This window comes from Streptopelia decaocto (genome assembly GCF_964273445.1).
Source record: "Streptopelia decaocto genome assembly, chromosome: 7".
Lineage (NCBI taxonomy): Eukaryota > Metazoa > Chordata > Aves > Columbiformes > Columbidae > Streptopelia > Streptopelia decaocto.
This window is the reverse complement of record NC_138661.1, coordinates 17,891,285-17,912,270: the sequence shown is the minus strand read 5'-3', so window position 1 is coordinate 17,912,270 and position 20,986 is coordinate 17,891,285. Positions and strand designations below refer to the sequence as shown.

Sequence of the window (20,986 nt, the reverse complement as noted above, 5' to 3'; positions counted from 1 at the left end):
AAGCTCTTTGCAATCACTCTGCTAAGAAAGCAACTTTAAAAAAAAAAAAAATTAAAAAAATCAAATTTCCCCACATCAATTCTAGCAGTCAAGGGCTTTAGGAAAAAAAATCAAGATGTATGAGATCCAGGATAAAATTCTGAGCACCAAGTTAAGCACTTAGGCTTACTAAAAGCATGAACAAACATATTCATTCCTTCCATCTAAAAGTTTCTAATTTGGTTCTGGAGTGCTGAGGCACATTTTACCTACTCTTTTTATCCTTTCAACATGAAACTCATCGGATGTTTGTTCTCTGCCTCAGATCATCACAAAAGATGCACAGGCAGCTCTCACTCTCAAGTCGACATGGTCACATATTAACGTTTTATTTACTTGTAACAGGGTAAGTGGGCCCCTTCTAATTTTGTAGGAACAAAGTCTCCTTGGCCCATACTACACTTCAATATACATTTTCTTCTTAAAAATACATGTGCAACAGCATGGAATAAAATGGTCTTAAAGTATTATTCTCAGCTGCATTTTTAAGTATGAATGTAAGGGTGCCTACAGCTCTTGCAAAGAATGCATTGCTAGCAAAGGAGTAGGTCACACTGTCTGTTCCATGGCTGAGAAACCAGGAAAATACAAGCTCTACACAAAAAAAACTTACCCCTGCACTGCAGTATAGCACAGCATTAAGGTAGAGTAACAACTAACTTCTCATGCAGAATTAAATTAACCTCTGCCTGAATCCTAAACAAGAAATGAGTACTAAATTAATTATGTAAGAAGAGCGGCAGTCTACTGGCCATTGTAATTCAATGCTCAAGCCAAGCAATTCCATTTAAGTATATTGCTTGGCTATAATATGCTAATTGTCCAGCTGACTGGAAGCCAAATGGTGCTTTCCTACTTAAACTGCCCATGAGGAAAAACCATCACCAGCTTTATTTATACCAGCAAGAGCAAACACTGCCTAGCCAGGGAATCTGGCTTACATTTCAGCTGCAACTCAGGTCAATGCAGCAGGAAAGTTCAGCAGAGTCCTCTCTGTGCAGCACGGCCAACATCTTTCTCCAGTAACCTCAGTATGGATCTGATCTCACAAACATCCCTGGAGTGGGAAACATTTGGTGAAGGAAACACCCCATGCTCAGATAAGGTCTCAGCAGGGGCCATCTGCACCAGCCCAGAGCCTCCAGCAGCAGAATGGGGTGGAAGCTTTGATCCAACGTGTCTTAAGGTCCCTTTGGATGCCATCACAAAAAAACAGGCTGGGGGCTGCGTTTCCCAGGCAAGGAGCACTGCAAGTCGAAGGGACAACCGAACTGAAGCTTTTCTAGAATCAGAACTCTAAGGAAGAGTGAACGCTTGGGCCAATGAACAAGTTTTAACATGAAAACACACTTTAAACAGCAAATTGAGACAGAAGGGTTGTTTTTTAAATATGATTTTTCTAGGTTTCCAGTTTTGTTTTAGTATAATAATGAAAACAAGTTATTCTGCAGCCTACAACAAGGAGGCTATGTTTTAAAAGAAAAACATCTTCCTATGTATATATAAAGTACTTTTAAGGCTGTTTTTTATTTCGCTATAATTATCTGAGGAGTTAATGGTGTCAGAGAAATAATTTATAGCAAGATTCTGTAAACCGTGTAACAGGGTCCCACAAAAGATTAGACAAGATGAAACAAGCTGTTGCAAGGGAATGTCAAGGAAGTGAAACGCAAACACATCTTTTGAGATGTTTTCCATGTTCATCTTACCATGCAAGCACACCTGATGACACTATGCATGTGACTCAGTACTCACTGTTTCCCTGTCAACACATTATATATATGACAAAATATGATTAAGAACTTCGCTCATCTCTGCAACGATTGTATTCATTATGTGACGGACTAGAGGATTAGCTGTCTTTAAAGGGATTTTTTCTTTCTGAAAACCAGCACATTACAAAGCATGCTTCTAAAAACCCTTCAAGTGGAAACCCAAAAGTCACTAAAATAACTGTTGGCTCATCTACTGAAAATAATCAGTTCTGACAATCGTAGACTGAAATCTCAGTGGGAGAGCATGTGAAGGAATCATACCCAGTCTTAGCCGTGCTCAGCCTGTGTGGGGTGCAGATAACCAACCAAATGACAAAAATACACTCAATGTAGAAGTATATCATATAAGATCAGGTTAAAAAACCCAAGCCATACATATGCAATTTGGATGTCATATAATAGAGTATCACATAAAAAACCCTAGAAAGGACCCAGACATAGTCATCCACCCAATTCATTGTTATGGCTCGGGTTTTGTTATTTGTATTACAACAGTGCAGAGGTCCCAGCCAGAAGCAAAACCTCATCCGCTGCAAGCTGTACAAATATCTAGTGAGACACTCCTGAAACAGAGCTTGTCATATACATGGTGAGGCATCAGTAGGCTGATGGAAAAAAATAGTAACAAGCAATGGAGGAAGGAAATGAAAATAAGATTCTGTGGTTATAATGTGATCCATTGTGTCCACTCTCACTGCTTTATGAACTGGTTAAATCAACTGCTCCAGGCTGGCACAGAACTAAATCACTCTGGACATCAGAGAGCAAGATGAGTGAGGCAAGTCCTGATAAGAACATTTGCTTTAAGATCAATTCCAATTGTCTACAGTTCACACTGTTTATATCCCATAACAAAAAGTCTATGTATATTTAAATAAGGGTACTTATAAGTATGTAAAAAATATTTTAAGACACAATTAGTTTTAATTCTAGCCCAGTGGAGTAAGTAATGGAAAAGCGACCACCCTCACACACATCAGTTGCAGAGGAACTAATTTTTTAAATCAAACTAAATACAAAACTGGACATTTACTTCTAAAATATGAAATGCTCAATGGCTATGTAGCAGCAGATTTCCTACCCTAGTTTCACTGCAAGATGAACCACATATGTTAATACAACATACGGCTCTGTGGTTGTGCCTGGTGGCAATATTGATTTGACCCAGAGAGGAGAAAATCCAATTGCAGGGCACTGTGTTCTCCTGCTTTTATTGCCAGCAGCACCTTTGACTAATTTACCTACTTCGCTGAAAAGAAAAAGCCTATTGATTTATCCTCAACTTCTCTCTTCAAATCTCATGCAAGTACTTCACATGTTTATAACAGTATCCAGACAAATTACTCTTGACTTCTATTTTATTTCACCTTAGTTTTGTCCTGGGGTGGTTCATGCAGTAACAGGGAATAAATAGTGTGCTGTGCTAAAGGCCTGTCACTTGACATTACAAATATAACCAGCTAAAATGCAATCCATCTGTTCAACACACTTCCAGCTAATCTATGGTGGTCTCTAAGGACCGTAACAATTTAGCCTAACACACAGTAAAAAGAAACGCCACAGGCCATCAGAACAGACTTGAAGCACTTCTGAATTCTCTGAAACTCAGCACCAAGCACACTCATTTTAAGAGTCAGTTTTCCCATATACAGTTCAAGCATATTTTGCTGGGATAATAAAGCCAAAATTTTTCACGTCAAACTCTAAAACTGATCAAGTATATTTCAGCTTTTAACATCAAAGCCTATACCAAAGTACATCAGCTATGCTGGGCTCCTAGGTACAAACTCTGCTCCGCTGCCCTTGTTCACTGGAGTGAAAAAATTTACAATATTAAAATACAGCTTGCCATCAAGAAATGAACACCAACCCAATAAAAGCATTCCTAGGACCTTTATGTATAAAATGTCTTTTCTACAATTTCTAGTAATAGAAGTATTTCTAAAAGTTGGTTTTCATATGTTTATATAGAACAGACACAGTAAACACCTAACTGGGTACATACTATTTCACATAAAACACACTGAATTTGTTAATACAATTTGTATGCTGTCAAGAAGTGCAAAAATAATTAACCCAAGGCAATCACATGGTGAGTTGTGGAGTTTATTTTGGGGTTCAGAGCTAGAGATCCACATTGCAACTATAACAGTGCAATATGAGTCCCAGGCTCTGAAAAAGCTTCAAGAAACCCAAAGAAGCAGCCGACTGCTGGAGTGACAGTCATAACGCAATGCCTCAAAAGGCAGCAGCCAAAAATACAGGAATATGAAGGTGTTAGAGACAGGACAATGTAGGAATACCAACTACACATCGTAGCAATATTGCTTTCCTAAAGAGGAATAATGAACAGAAGCTAGATAGTATAAACGTACACACATTTGGCACTTTCACCAATACCATCAAGTAATTTATTACAATAAATGTTGCTTGAAAGAGAATGATGCATCTTGAGGAAAACTCTGTAAAACAAACTGTTAACGACAGAAGGGCACAGAGGCCTGTGTGACATGAACCACTTTGAGGTTCTTTAGTACAAATACTGAAAAGTCAAAGACATCAAGATTTAAATAAGAAAATCTGTGAAACTAGAAAAAGAACTAATAAAGGAAGGAGGTGACACAAAAGAATGGGATACTTTCAGGATTTCTAATGGATTTCTTGTTACAAACAATAATTTAGTAGCAAACAGGAGGCCTAGCAGATGTGATCAAGATTAACGTGAATGTATGACTGAATTTTCAGTGACTAAAGGTAATAGAAAGAAAGCAAACACCTAGGTTGGCTGTTACTAATACGATACTCTTGCGTCCTGTTCAAAGCAGGAACTCTCAAGTAATTTAAATCTACCTCCCAGTCCCCAAAAGAAAGTAGATGCTTTACCCTGCCACTCTTGTTAATACTGAGAAACAATCCTACTGTCTCAATAGCCCTTTTGATTGTATGGGGTCAACTCACAGAGAACAGTATTTCTCCTTGTTAGCAGAAGGTGCCATGCCTCACCTTCACTACATCCAAACACCCGCAGAGTTGCTCAAATATAAGGTAGTTAAATGCTTAGAAACAAGCATAGACGTGCTCAGTCTTTTCAGGATAACACTCCCTGAATAAACAAGATTTAATTCACGTTACCCTGGCAAACCATTTTGAGAAACTTGAATAGATAGTACTGGAGAAAGAAACCACCTAGAAACTGAGGAAGAGTAAATACACAGACAACGTTCAGGCAGTCATGACCAACAGGGCTTTTATGGGATAAAACACAGAATCATAGAATAGTTTGGGTTTGAAGGGACCTTCAAAGATTATCTAGTCCAACCCCCTGCCATGAGCAGGGACATCTTCAACTACACCAGGTTGCTCAGAGCCTCATCCAACCTCGCCTTGAACACTTCCAGGGATGGGGCATCTACCACCTCTCGGGACAACCAGTTCCAGTGTTTCACCATCATCATCTTAACATGTAGGTTATTGGTTAACATTGCTCACTTTGAAATGCACGAAAATCTTTCAGTCTGTAACTTCAGAAAAACAGCCATCTCAAAACAACTTTTCCTCCCGGTGAAGAAAAGGGTTGCAACAGGGCTTGAGGAACACCAGAGAGAGAACTGAGCAACTGGTCTGTTAGCACTCATCCTACTGTCCATCTGTCCCCCTGTCCTCCTAACAGGTACATAAACATGAAGGGGAAAAAAAAAAATCCACTAAGTTTAAATTAGAATAAATTGATTCCTTTCCAAAAGCTTGTTTAAAGATTTTTTGATCATGAGTTTCCAACAAACTTAAACCTTCCTGTGCTTAGAAAGCTTATGGCATTTTGAACAAAAAAAAAAAAAAGTTTCAGAAAGTATGCAAATAGTCACTATGCCATCAGTTTATTATCTAACTCCAACAGAGGACAGCAGCACCAGCAAGAGAGAGGTCCTTGTGGCATTTGTAGACAACCACACAAAAATCCATGTTGGATTCAGAGAAGAGGGAAGCTTTCAGCTGGTCTGAAGGGAAGACAGAGGCCACAGGGACAAGCTATCCCACCTTGCAAGACAGTAAGATACTACCGGACAAATGAGGTGCTTGGGAAGTACAGGGAAAGAAAGTATTTACTGGTAATGTCTGTAGGTTAAAACAAAAGAGCTCATACATGCATCTCATCTGACTATCTTAGCTGCTTTCTTCTTCATCTCCTGCAACAACCTGACCTCATCACTGCCAGCTCCCTCTTGCAGGCAAATTCCTGTTACCAACCAGTTGCCAGGGGCACTAAAATCTCAAATACCAGTAATGTTGAGAGTCCTCACAGTTCACCCTGTCAAATACTCCAAGAAAACTCTAAGGGCTATTCTTGCAGGTTAATGTTATGAGCTTTCCAGCTATTCTGAAGCAGAATTTATATAAAACATCATTACCTCAATGTATCGCTGCATTATCAGTATCAACTAATTTACCCAGTACCAGCAAGTTCAACAGATGGTCTCTAGACAGATTTCCCAACATAGCAAGTCTGTGGTATTTTTTCTTAAGGTGGGTAAAAGGAGAAGCTTCAAGTCAGACCAGATGTTTTTTCCATACGTAAATGTACAGTGGTATTTCTCTCTATAGCCAGCAGATTGCTCTGTCCAAGTAACATGCAAGGGATTTTGAAGGCTGTCAATGCTGCTTGCACTGTACAGGTGGAGAATGTTAGGGATTGGAAGGGACCTTGAAAGATCATCTAGTCCAGTCCCCCTGCAGTAAATTTCACGTGGCTTTCCTGAAGTAACACAAGCACTCTTGTGAAAGAAAGCATTCCCAGCATTTACTGTGTTAGTTACCAGTTTTACCATGAGCACCGTGCTGCAGTTAAAATAGGAGAAAAAAAAAAAAATTAAAAAAAAAAAAGATACTGCAAAAACTAGTAGCAGTAAAAACTAATAGTGAGCAAAATGGGAGAGGGCAATAAGAGGAAATGGGGGCCATGTCCTCAAAATAGCCTCTGGGTCTCCTATCATTCCCTTTCTGGATTTTCTATGCTAATTTGTTTTCAATAGCAAACAACCTTTCTATCTGCGGAGTTACTGTGTCCCCCTTGGAGGAGGGAACAGTTACCTACAGGGAGGAGACACAGTCCTTCGCAGTCACACTTGGCTATTCATGGTGCTTGCTGCTAACAATTTGCACCTCAGCGTAGCACACAGGCAATTGCCAGGTCAGGCTGCCAGGAACAGCCTCTCTGGTTTTCCCAACTTGTTGCCACTGAGGAGTGTAAACCTGAGACAAGCAAAATTCTTCTGGAAACACCATTAGATTTCTATACATAACACTGTCCCATGTTCAAAGTCCCATGGCTCAGCAGTGAGAGCGTTAGGAGTTTAAACCCACACCACATAGCAACAAACTCTTAAATGCAAACACTGAAAAGTCTGCAAAAGTGAAAAAGTGCAATGACTTGATAAACTTTAAAGTTAGTCCTTCAGGGTCAGGAAAATTCAGTTATTCAAATTATTTTGAGTCTGAGAAATTACGCAAAAAATTAGTTGCTCCAATACTTCTTTAAAAAAAAAAAAAAAAAAAAAAGGAGAGAAAGCGAGAACTCAAACATTTTAAACAAGTGTGAAAACCACAATACAAGGTTCTGTGGTACATTAAGATTTTAAATCTGCAATCATTAAATCCTCCCTTATGACAGATCCATCCTCTACACACTTACAAAACCCAGCCACCTTCCACATTCGACTTCACACATTGCAAGAGAGAAAACCATTAAAAATTAACACTGAAAACCCACCAAGCCACAATGAGTCCCAATTCCAAGGAGCAGTTAATATTACAGGATAACAAAGATCTCCTTACCGTTGCAACTGCACAGCAGGGGAAATATTTCATACTCAAGAAAAGAGCTACAGTGGAAGAATAAAATAGAATACAATAAAATAAAATAGTCACTTGTGACAACTGCCACAATTTCACCTATACACACAACAGGAAATAGCCCATGTGGTAGCTGCCATGCAAAATTTACTTATCAATGGTAATCCAGGCTATGCATTCACACACATGTGCATACTTGCACATGCAAACACTATCTTCAGAAGAATTTTCAGTCTTGCCAGTCCTCAACAGTGCTCCTTTAAGTCATCTGAAATGACTGATTAACCCTGCTTAATACAATCTGTGTAATCTACTGTAAATCTTGCAGATAACTCATAACTGTTAACAGTAATTAACTCAGCAGAGCTTTACCCTTCTTGCTCCCCCAACCAGCCTCATACCACAGATCTCAATTTTAGGAGTTGGCTTCCACCACAGCCCCAGCAGACAGCTTAGGCAGGGTTAAGCAGCACTGGCGAGCTTCTGTTGTAGAAAACCTGGTTAAACAATTGATGTGCATTTTTAAAGACTACTTTCTCTCCCCATTTTATACTTTCCTTCGTCAGTACTTGTTGGTAGTCAAGGCATGCTTAATGTATACAACATCCTGGGAATACCAGTGATGTCACAAGAGAAAATGTGAAGGGTGCAGTTGCATCCTAGAAGATCCTTTCTTTATGCCATCTGTCACCAAAACAGAGGTAAACTGTGTCACTGTGTTATTATTAACATTCAGGAGAGATTAACTTCTAATTCTCCTGCTATGCCAGTTTTAAGGCTTCTGACCACTGGATTTTCTGTGTCAACAAAAAACAATTTCCTCTTAAGCTGCGATGTTTAGTGTTTTCCTGAAAGTGAATCTCATCTATCACGTGATCATACAAAAGCCTCACCTATAAGTGAAAGAAAAAGCAACTTTCAAGACCTTATATTTACTGAATAAAAGCTTAAAAATGGTCACAAAATTTTCATAACCAGCAAGAGCCCTCAAAGACAAGGGGCCATTCTGGCTACAAACAGAAAAAGCAGAACTACACACACTACCAAATGTCTTTTGTATTACTAGTGTCATTTTTCAATTATACTTCTTAATCTTCGGTGTCCTTTAATGGCACATGAAGGTGGCAGGCATATATGTTTTCAGGCAATTTCCAAGCTGCCTCACATGTGGATCCTATCCCCTACCTACATCAGCAGAGCTCAGGTTTACTATTTAAGCAACAAAACTAAGGGAAATTTAATACGATGTATTGAGTGACTTGCACTCCCTGTTAACCAGATCACAAAACAACAGCAGCGCAGCCGTGAGGGCCGGCTTCTCAGCTAGCTCAGGGCAGAGGAGCAGACGGTAAATCCCCCAAAAGACTGCTCCAAGCAAGAGCTGTTCAAGCCTCAGGCTGCAGAAAGCAACACCACCTCCTCCGGTCTAGCACATTCGTGCTGCATTGCTCCATGAAGATTATCAGAACTTTAAAACATACAAGTCACATAAAAGTTTATACTGCTTTTGCAACCGCTGAGCAGCAGATCCAAGCCTAGCAGCATTCAAAGGATGATGAAATCCCTCAGTGGTCTAGAAGTCTGACTCCTAGAAGCAGCTCCAGATAAAAATTTTAAGGGGCATTACAGTCACATAAAGGCAGCACAAGCAACACGTGATCAGCAGAGACTAAAGCGCAAAACCTTGGCAAAGAGGTCCAGCAGTACAATGCAGAAAGGAGCAACGCTGGGTCCACTGCAAACTCCAAAATGTCGACAACGTTAAGTGCTGGAATAAGGACTCTTTTGTTCTGGTTTACACACAGCTTTACACATAACTTATTAAAATGTCTCTGCATCATTGTTTAAACATACTTCGGTGCAGGCATTGAGTTACTTTGACAAACCTGTTTTTTGCTGAGAGCATCATGAACTGGTTGAGTGATGAACGGCTGATCAGAAACTGGAGCTCTATGGGAATTAGCGCAGTCACTCACCAAAAGAAATGCCGCAGTAAAATAATCTGTGCTCTCCAAACCTACAGTAATAATTCACGTTTTAAGCTGGGCACCTGAACTAATGGTATTACTTCCCCCTGCTCGAAAAACACGCAGCTCTCATTCATTTTAAAGAATGCCCGATATCTGGAGAAAATAATCAGAGAAAACCCAGCACTTATAACACAGTACCTGAATTTAAGTCTAGATGCTCTGGCACCTCATTGGCATTACCCAAATTCACCATCCTTTTAAATCTCAGCACAAGCCAACGTTTGTATCTCCACAACACCAAGACAAGTGATAAATATAGGGTGCTAAAATCAGGCATTTAAGTTTGAATCTCCAAGCTAAGCAATTTCTACTGAGTGTGTAAATATGTGGAAGATCTGCTAGGTCTCCGAAATTTACTACTGAACATTAACAAACAGTAGTAAAACACAGAAATTCCCCCAAGCTAATATGCAGTCACTGACATCACTTTCTAAGCAACGATACTGAAAAAGGCACAATGAAAACAGAAAATAAAAAGAGCATTTGCTGTGTTTCAGATTAGCAGATACATGATTCCTTGTGAATTTTGACTGAAAGTCATTCTCACGAGGTAGCAGCAACAGTCGCTTTGAAATGAGCTCAGCATAATGCGGGCAGGAACTAAGCAAACTTCTTCAAACAGCTCTGCCAACACCATTCAGCTCCAAGCTGCAAAACTCCTGCTGTTTCAAACTCAGGGCCTCCTGTGAGCAGACTGCTGATTACACCAGGTTGTATGGCAGGTTTTTGATAGATGCACAGGGCAGAAGAATTAGAATGAAACCTGCCTATTGGTCATGTTGAATAAAATATTTCACATCACACTGAAGGAAAAGGACACTCTGCCATCTGTTCATTCCCTTGCCCCTCAGTAAAGAGAAAATATATTGTATATATTACATATATACACACACACTCCACTCAGTGTGTACAACTCACACAAGTGTTACTAGATATGGTCCTATCATGAAAGAGAAATGGGAGACAGCACAAAGCAAACATCACATCTCCAAAGCAGAATAGATATGCTGTCAAAAAAGCCAGAGTGCTGAAATGCAGTGTGGTGGCACATTTAATTGTGCTTTTTATTCCCAGTTACACTAGAGAAGACTTGGAGCAGTCAAAGGATAGGAATGAAGACAACTCAACAGGCATTTTTCATCCTGATTTTTATGACAGGGGAGCAGAGGAGTCACACCTTTACAAGTTTCTATGAAATTCCGAGAGGGGAGACCCTTGGGTGTCACAGGCAGCAAAGGAAAAACAAGAGCCACGGTTTTAGGCAGAGGCCAGGTGAGCACACATCTCGCTCCCCATGCACCCCAGCATGTACCTACTGTCAGGTGCAAACCATGGGGAAAAAGCAGGGCTTGTGTGGGGGACAGGCTCTGCAGAAAGCTCTCCCCTGCTCCCAAAACAGTTGTTTTATTTATTGTTTTGAGCAAGGAGGCCTTTTGCTGCCTAATCAAGTGCAGCCCCCTTGTCGTCTCCTTGCAGCATCACAGCTGTGAATCTCCTAATTGCATCTTTGGTATGCAGAAGGTATGAAATCTTCATGAAAAGATGACATGAAAGGCTCCACTGGTTGGTCATAAACATGGACATTAGAATCTTTCCTCAGGGAATGGCCAGTACAGAAATCAGATGTTCAGAATGTATTTCTGCCCATATGGTTCAAAGTGATGAATAATGCACTTTGGAAAAGAAGGATGACAAAAATACAACACAGCAGTAAAGCACCCATCATATTAAACAAATAACAGGTGGTGACTAAAGATGCATTTTTAATGAGTATCTCTTCATAAATGCACACAATGCAAAGTGGTTTCCACTGCTTTCTAACATAGGGCTCCTCATTATGGATTAAAAAATATCTGTTATATAGACCTAGATGTGTAAGCTCTTTACTTTCTCTTCGGACCTCTCATGGCTTGCCTTTTTTTTTTTTAATATTTAGCTGCCAAACAAACTTTAAATTCTGAACTCTTAATACTCAGAGATTCTTTAATTAACACCAACTGTTTTCACTAGGTAAATTTGTAATTAAATGTTAAAACATATACTTTGATGTGTGTTTTTGATGCATCTTCCTCATCAAATATGCTGTTCTTCACATGTATACAATTACTGAGGAAGAGGGCAGTCCAGTGGTTAATACAGAAGACAGTGTTTGAATTCCTGGGTCCAGACAGGCATGAAGCAGATCCACAGCAGTTCTTCAAAGTGAATTTCTGCATTCCCAAGCTCTCCTCAAACCAGTCTACATGAAATCCAGTAGCCAAGAATGAGACGTTACTCCATAGCAGGAGGTGCTCCTATACCACAGGGTATTAAATCATTGTAACCATTTCACCAGGGTTACATAGAGAGAAAGCTAGAGAAGTTATTATACAAAACAGTTATCTAAGATATTCAGAAAAAAAGACTGGCTTAAATTGACTGTTTCTGCAATGGAAGAAGTCTCAGAAAATCTCAGGCAGTTGATACAGTCAGGAAGTGAGACTTTGCATTACTACTGCTACAGCATAATAAAGTATGTTCAGCTAAACCTGTTCCCTGCTCTGTCTCAGCACAAGCTTTACTATCTCAATGATTGCAGCAACAGTTTAAGCAGTTACTCAAGTCTGAGTCTTCTTGCATGAAGGTCAGTGTTACAGAACATGAAAATAAACGCGTTCCTCCTCTCTCAAGTGCAGCTGTCTCGTTAATCCCAAAGATGACATATTCCTCATATATCAGTCACCACTTTAAAGCCCCAATTCATACACAGAGACTTAGGAGCACATAGCAGGTTATTACTTCAGCAGGTTGCTTATTTCTATTAAGCATAATACTCCTTGTAATTCTTAACTGCTTTCCCCCTTGAGGGCATACAGCATACATCTTGGAAACTGGAACAGACTTGCTCTGAATATCAAAGGAAAATGAATGACTTGTCATTAAAAAAGGTGAGAGGCGGTAGTTAAACTCTACCCTCCTCTCCTTATTGGCTCCTTAGAAGGGCAATAATTTTTAAAAATGTTATTTTTCTCTGTTTAATAATTTAGATAATGAAACTGAAAACAAAAAAGGTTTGTCCCTGCAAGCAGAAGTTACTTTAGGCTGCTGCATATTTAATATTGTATTATATTAGTCTGCCTCGTGGTTCTGTTAAGCACACACTTATATGGCTTCCCAAGTGCCAGGAAGCCAGTTCACTCCATTCAAAATTTCTCTTTGACACAGCAGCCGAACATCCCAAAGATACAGAACTCAAAATGGTTTGTATCACATGGGGCAGACGATGATTAAACAAACTGCAAGTGCTTAAACTGACACAAAAACTTCCCTCTCTCCCCATCCTCACAATCATAAGTGCAGTGAGTGGATCTCAGTTAACATTAAGCACCAAATTCTGCCTTTTTATGAACATGCAACTTCCCTGAGGCCTTGAGATTCCAATCACAGAATACAAAAAGAAATCTTTCATATCCTTTCCCAATTTAAGACCGGCAGAAGGAGCTGAGATCACCTTCCTAGCAGACTTTCCAGAGCACACAGCAAAAAGCACTGCACTGTAATTCCAGCACGGCATTTGAACACTTCTTTGCATATACAGAGTAATTAAATTACATGCCTTATGCTAGCCAACTAGATACCAAAGGTACATATTAAGATACACTAGTGTAATAAGCCCCAGAGTTTATGTGGGGAGGAATTGCCTTGTTCAAGCAGCCGACCAGGACTGCAGTTCCCAACCACCATACCTGTGGAAAAAAAAAAGTGCTTCTGTGACCCTGGATGGCCCTATTAACTGAAGAAATTCAAGCCATTAAGCACAAGAGGAAAGTCTGTGCAATGGGAGCTTCCTTTTGTATTGCAAAACAGCAAGACTCCAGAACAGACAGCAAACGCTCCTCCCAAAGCTGTGTGGCTGGGGGAAGCACAGGTGTGAGCAGTCACAGCCAAACACCTTCAAACCCACTTTACTGTCTCTGATGATGGAGCTGCTGCTTCTGTCATGGACTCCATGTGGCCTTATGTCATTTGCTCTACGCAACCTGAACTGACCTGGAAAGGCTTTGTGCTCGCCACAGTGGCAGCACATGGGACAGATGGAGAGAGTCCATCCCTAGAACCTGGCACCCACCCCACCGAAGGCTTGTGCTGCAAGTTTTGGAAATTTGGGAAGTGTATGTTTCAGTTCACAAGCATTCACACTTTAGGTAAGTTAAAGTCACTGTCAATATCAACAAATCTACCCGGCAATAAAGCAGAAATTTCAAAGTTGTTAGTCCAATACCTGTCATGAACCCAACAAAAGAGACGATATCTCAGATTTTCCTCTTCTTCCAAGTAAATCTGTTAACGTCTAGAGTGCAGGTGTTCTGGGGTCCAGGAATTCAGTCTTTTTCCGCTGACAACTGTTCCATTTATTTCATATTCTCAACCTATTTCACTTAAGACACACAGAAGTGCTTTGACATCACTTTTTTCTTGTTTTGTAAAACTAGCTCTTTTCTTACAAGTGCCCCAAACAACACATTTCAGGCCAAGTTGAACATTTCATCTGGTGGCTGGGAAAGTAGGATGAGGGAAGAAGTATTTTTAAAAATAACAAATAAAACAATCATCCTAGTTTAATGTTGAATAACACAACAGTTAAAACTATCACAGTGAATGAAAAAGAGTTTTAACAAAAATCTGTATTATACAGGGTGTTTCAAAAAGATGGACCAAATTTGAAAACATTATATATACACATTGGGTCCATCTTTTTGAAACACCCTGTATATTCATATATTTTTTTTGTTACTGTGGAATCAAACTGATGTTTGAAATATTAAAAAAGCATTGCATTAAACACCTTAGAAACATCTTACATCTGAACAGAGCGGTATGAAATATTTACCGGTATTATATTGCAGTTTCAGCCCTCTTCCTTTACACTCAAGTACACTTCATTATAACCCTCACACTAACTCGACAGCACAACAGATCTCCACGGTGAGAAAGGAGCTCCGGGTATCTCCAGACTTGTACACTTCTCCCTTTTGCAATTTTTTTGATACAGGAAGTTTGGGGGTTTTTTTGTTAGTTTGTTTTGGGTTTTATTAAACAGAGAAGTGCAACACTATATACTTAAACAAACAACCCCCATACACACAAAAAAACCCCAATCAAACCCCACACACTGTAATGATAAATCTAGGGCTAATCTGATAGCCTTCTTTGGCACGCCAGTCAGAGAGCTGCTTTAGAATCTCAGATTCACCCCCACAAATGTATCAACACACACACAACCGGTAAGCTATAGCCTCTGTTTCTGTGATGTTGCAGAGGTACATTAAGAACTGCCATATAAAAATCTTATTTAAATGTGCTAAATGCATTCATTCGTCACCTCCTTTGCATATTAAATATGTTTGATGGAAGCATCAAGACTCCAGTGTATACTGAAGTTTTAAGTTGGGAATTATATGCTACCCATTTCAGAAAGCACAACAAATCAGGAACTTGCTCATGTTTTAAGCACTCTGTAGAGTTCACCAATTAAAAAATTACCCTTCACATTCAGTTTTCTGATTTACAAAAGACCTTGAGGAATTAAGATTAATGTAGCCTGATGGGAGAGACTTGCATGAGTATCAGTAAGATAAAGGTGGTCTGGTTTGGGTAATTTTTTATTTGTTAGTTTTTGTGGTTTATTGTTGGTGCTGGGGTTTTTGCCTTTGTACTTGTTTTTGGTTTTTGGTTGTGTGCTGTTTTTTTATTTGTTTTAATTTATATAATACTTAATATTTTCCCTTTAGAGCCTCAAGAGGTTAAGTCACTAGTTACAAATGTACTTTTACTTGTTTATAAGCAAACTGAAAAGTAATTTCAACTTACTTATCCCTTATAAATGTGTGACAGTACAGGCCCAACTGCAAAGTCTGCATGCTGGAAGAGTAGAGCAGTTCAGTTCAGATTGTTGTAAAAACAACTGCTTTTTACTCCATCACATCAACTCAGCTGTCTCATGTGAGTGCATCTCTCTTCCTAACCAGTTGGGCAGAGCATTCAGAGCCTCCCAAACTAGGTGTCTTGCTAAGCTAAAGACTGTGAGATTAAGTCAGGATGAGTCCTTCCACAGAGATTCAAACAGTGCCATAAACACTTCAAAATCTCTAAGTACTGATAAAGTGTGGCAAGTACCTTGACATGGTAAAGGCTGCAATATGCTGTCAAGAAGAAGAGCCAAAACAAACCATGACCTGGCGGACAGCTCTGGTTTCACAATATCCAAGGGTATCAAAGCAAAACTGCTTAAAGACCTTGCCACGCAAGGTGCTCAGCATCTCAAATTGCATCAAGTCAGTGACACTTGAAATCAGGTCCTATGCCATACAAAGAAAATGCAATTTCAAGTTAACCAAGCTGCTTTAGCTTCAGTTTAGCCTCATTTGTTATGACTTACAGAAATAAGTCTTCAAGCAACAAATAATTTTAAGTTTGAATCCCTCAATTGCATAGAAGTTGGACCCAGCAATTTATAAAGAGAAAGGGCTAAGTGAGAAAGGAAGATCAAGATCACCTTTCCAATCAAGATTTGGCTCAGGCTACAAAGGAAATGCACACTGGAAGAAACACAGGACAGCTCAACCAAGCCTGAGAATTTAAACAGAGCACTCTAGTTTAGTTTCTTCTGCATGACTGAAACCGGGAGCTACATTAAGTGCCAGAGCACTGAAGTGTAAAAAAGGCTTCTAATAATGGCAGCTTTTGTGGTCTTCTACTACAGACTCATTCCTGCTGCATGTAAAACTGTGAAGATAGAGCCACGTGCTGTTCAGATAAGCAAAGGCAAGGCCTTCCATACTGACACAGGTTTGTGATACTCAGGAAAACACAGAACACACAGGGTGGGGGTTTTGTTTGGTTATGTCTCTTCCCCCTACCCCTCCTCCTTTTTGAAAGATCAAAATTGAAGAAGTGACCTTAAAGACACTTATTACATTAAAAGCCAACTCCTTGTAGTTAAATATTGTTGTTTTGCTTTGAAGTAACTAAACAGCCTTAAGAGACTCCAAGTAATTCAAACAGGTAACAAGTTAAACTAAAATGTGTTTGTTTGTTTGGTGTGCGTGTGGTTTTTTTTTTTTTTTGTTAGTTTTTGTGGTTTTATTTGTTTGGTTTTTCTTGTGTTTTTTTGTTGTTTTTTATGTGGGTGGGGTTTTTTTTTGTGTGTGTGGGGGGGGGGGGTTGCTGTTGTTTTTTTTTTTTAAGTAGAACATGCTAAATAACTACTTCTCAGGACTGATTCTGTTTCTTTTGGAACCTGCATCTTAACAAATCCTTTTAACATGCATAGTAATTCTGCATTTAATATAAAAACTTAATAAGAAATTCACCTCCTTTCAGTTACCGGCAGTAAATGCTTATGCCTCCTGTGGGACTCCAGCCACTTCACTGTACTGTTACACAGCTGCTCCAAAATAAAACAGGCATTAAGCTCCATAACGCTCTCCCCTTTTCTTCTAACACACACTGTGCACCAAATAGGTCTTTCTGCAATACAAATTTGATGCTGCACTTATTAATATCTTTCCAGTGGATATATTACAGATGGGATCACCATTAAAAAACAAAAACACACACAAAGAACAACCAACACACAACCAAACACCAAAACAACCACCAAATCACTCACAGGGAATTTATCTTAACCTCACTGCAAAGAACTTAGATGTTTTTGAAAGCAGTTTTTTAACATCAGGTAAATAAATATTTTCCTAGAGGAAAAGCAACACCTACAGTAGTTTAAAAGTCTTTAAAATGTTAAAAACACAGTAAATAATCATTTTCACAGAACAATAAGATATTTAAGTGGAATTCATACAATATTTTTCCTTTGTGCAAAGTCCACAGTCTCTTACCTACAACTCCCCAAAGAAGCAGATGTCTATCACTGTTATCTTGATTACCTAATGGGAACACACCATGTCATTCTATTTAATTTGGTTTTTAGACTTAAACATCTAGAGACTTTTAATAGTGCTAATTATGAAAGAGAACAGACAGTGACAGCTCTACAGGGGCCATTTCAGTCTGCTGAGCAGTTTTTTTATGTGGGTACTTTTACTGGCCTGGCCATATGAGGACCCAGCAGAATTTTAACACTTAACTACCCTTCAGCTCCATCTCTTAATCACAATGGGAAGCAGGAGAGGCACCAGCTCACACAGAGCTTATATTCAAACAGCACATGCATACAGCTATAAAAAACAGTCATTCTGCTTAAAGAACACACATTAATTTGCTGTTTTATTTGCTCTTCAGAGTTCAATTTTTTTTTTTAATATTTCCTTTTAAAAAACAATATATTTGCAAGTGGGATGTGTATGCATGCAACAGTGAGTGACAGTATTTCAATTTCTGTGCATTCATGAGCAGGTGCCTTCCCCAACTTCTGCTGGCATAAAGTCCAGACACCATGTAAAGTAAGAAATACACCCCTTCCTGTGGTTTGTCTTCACTGAAGCAGCCAGCACACTAAAACTTCCTCCTGTCCCCAGGTGTTTTGCTTCCTTAGGTCCAGAGACCCACTTCAGAAGGATAAATCCCATCATTCTTAAGCAGGGTAGGTGACTCTACAACTTCCACACCCATTTCTTCTTTCAGAAGTAAATATAACTTTGCAGCTGGATATGATGCTCTATCCAAGATCACCCATGCATTTCTGAAACCGATAATCACCCATTCAAAACAACATATAAACACCACTTCAAAAAAGACATCTCAAATATCCATATTGGATGAAAACACAGCGTGAAGAATTTCTTACCAGTCTAATAAGTCATTAGGAAAAAAAGCAGTGTACAAAAGGTGAGAGTTGGTTACAGACCTTTGTAAGAAAACCTAATTACAAGGCTGTTGGAGCAGAAAGCCTGGGCCAGCTGAGTTAGAGGCACAGAGACACCTTTGCTCAGTCTGCACCACAGGGTCCCAGATGTTGGAGAGGGTCCAGCGTAGGGCAACAAAGATGATTAAGGGAGCGGAGCACCTCCCTTATGAAGAAAGGCTGAGGTAGCTGGGTCTCTTTAGTTTGGAGAAGAGGAGACTGAGGGGTGACCTTATTAATGTTTATAAATATATAAAGGGTGAGTGCCACGAGGATGGAGCCAGGCTCTTCTCGGTGGCAAACAATGATAGGACAAGGGGTAATGGGATCAAGCTGGAACACAAGAGGTTCCACTTAAATTTGAGAAAAAACTTCTTCTCAGTGAGGGTGACAGAACACTGGAACAGGCTGCCCAGGGGGGTTGTGGAGTCTCCTACTCTGGAGACATTCAAAACCTGCCTGGACACATTCCTGTGTAACCTCATCTAGGTGTTCCTGCTCCAGCAGGGGGATTGGACTAGATGATCTTTTGAGGTCCCTTCCAATCCCAAACATACCGTGATACTGTGTGATGTCACTCGAACTGATGGGAACAAGCCTTAACACCAAACCTTAATCCAGAGTCAGAGTTGGGCAAGAGCAAGACTGTGGACTGAATCCAGTGTGCCACAACGCAGCATTTGACAGTATCCTCAGTAAAAGCCACAACAGATTAAACAGCATTGCCATACTGTCCTGGTTTTGTTAAAAACAAGTTTCTCTTTCAGTGAATTTTGCCTGTCAGCTAAAGCCTTCATATTAACTGCATTTTCCTGGAGAACCAGACACATGTTTTGGTAAACCTAGCAATGGAATGCAAACTTATTGATAAGCACGGATGGACATCTCGCGAGAGGGGCGACGAGAAACAAGTGACTAAGAAACTGACCAACTGTGTATAACATTCCATTCACGTGAATACTTCATATAAAAGTGGGAGATCACGAGGATCTCGTCCCTTTTTTCCCTTCTGCTTATGGCCGACCTTAGGAGAGGATCTTACTGGCCATCCCTGAGAACTGAGGCCTAGTGAGAGACTGAATCCAGCTCCGGTTGGTTGCAGAGTCTAAGCCAGGACTTTGGGTGCCGGCTCTGCAGTTGCTGAGACTTTCAAGATTGGTTTTGTATATTTTGTATTATTTTCTCTATTCTTATTAGTAGCATTAGTAAAACATCTTTAATTTTTCCAACTCTCTTCTCTCTGTTCTTCTTTCCCTCCCGATCGCCTGTCCTGAGTGGGAAGGGGGGAGAGGGAAGGGCAAAACGGGGGAAGTGGGGGGGAGAGGAGGTTAACAATACATCTGCCAGGGTTTTATTGTCACCCCGCAATCTTAACCCTCGACACATACACAGAACACGCCAAAAAAAAAAAAAAAAAAAAAAATCACTTTTGTTTTCTACCTGCCATTAAAAGCAAAAATTACTTGCTTTGGGAACTGGTATGCAGTTGGGGATTTGTTTTGTAATCATCCTTTATACACATGTAGAATTCACCTCCTTGTGTCTTTAAAGACTTTTTAATGAAAAGGGCTAAATGACATGGAATTCATTACAGAAACACAAGCAATAAAGCAGTCTTTAACATTCATTTGTCTTTTAGAAAAAATAAACCTCAAAGCTATTTTTAGCAACAAGAAGCATGCAAGCTATTTTCTAACTTACCCAAAATTGGTAAACTCTACGAAACTCCTTCGTAAAATTGCAGCTGACAAAAATGGGACATTTGCCCAAAATCTAGGCAGCAGGACTGAACGTGGCTGTCTGCTGAGGCTGTCTGAACAGCGACTTATGTCTTAAACCTAATAGCCAAAAATATATATCTGTAGTAGAGGACTGAAATACCCTGTGGCTTTAGCATTTGTAATCACAGCAATAGTCTAGGAGATTAACAGTAGGCCTTGGTTTTCATTAAGAAAAGCCACACACACTCTCACGTTACCCTTTTTAAAGCCATATAAAAGACACAGTGGATACATTCTGTAATGCCCACATCCCAAAAATTGTTTTCAATTAACACGTCAGAGGTTAAGTCAATATTGCTGTGTGGGAACCAAACAACTATTCCATATTGTAAAATGTTTATAGATTACCTCCATTTGCCTCCATATTTTAGGACACTGCTGCTCTTCTCTTGGCTCAGTTTCTTGATTTGTCTGCACAAATTCACACCCCTCCAGCAAAACAAAGACAGGACGACAGACACATGGCAGCCTATTCTGCCCTTTCCCATATTCTAGCACCAGGAAATTACAGGCAATAAAGCAGTTTAAGAGCCAACCTATTCTCTTCCATCTGTTTGAGGTCACTATTTCATTCTGTATTAAAATGCATGCGGAGTCTTAGGGGGTGAAAAATACGTCTCTTTAAGCTCAGTCCTTCATTAACCTTCCAGACATAACTCAAGGTATCAGCTG

At 39.7% G+C, this 20,986-nt stretch overlaps 1 protein-coding gene across 5 annotated transcripts in view; it reads right to left on the bottom strand.

The window, feature by feature from the left end:
* Positions 1 to 20,986, bottom strand: part of CCDC88C (coiled-coil domain containing 88C) — a 101,144-nt gene that overhangs the window by 63,700 nt on the left and 16,458 nt on the right. Inside the window, exon 1 of one of the 5 annotated variants that reach the window (XM_082058927.1) lies at positions 7,644 to 7,690. The exons of the other annotated variants lie outside the window; for them this stretch is intronic. Within the exon in view, the coding sequence (XP_081915053.1) occupies positions 7,644 to 7,676 (33 nt within the window). The 5' untranslated portion in view covers positions 7,677 to 7,690. Of the gene's footprint in view, positions 1 to 7,643; positions 7,691 to 20,986 lie in introns of those variants that run through there. 5 annotated transcript variants of the gene reach the window in all.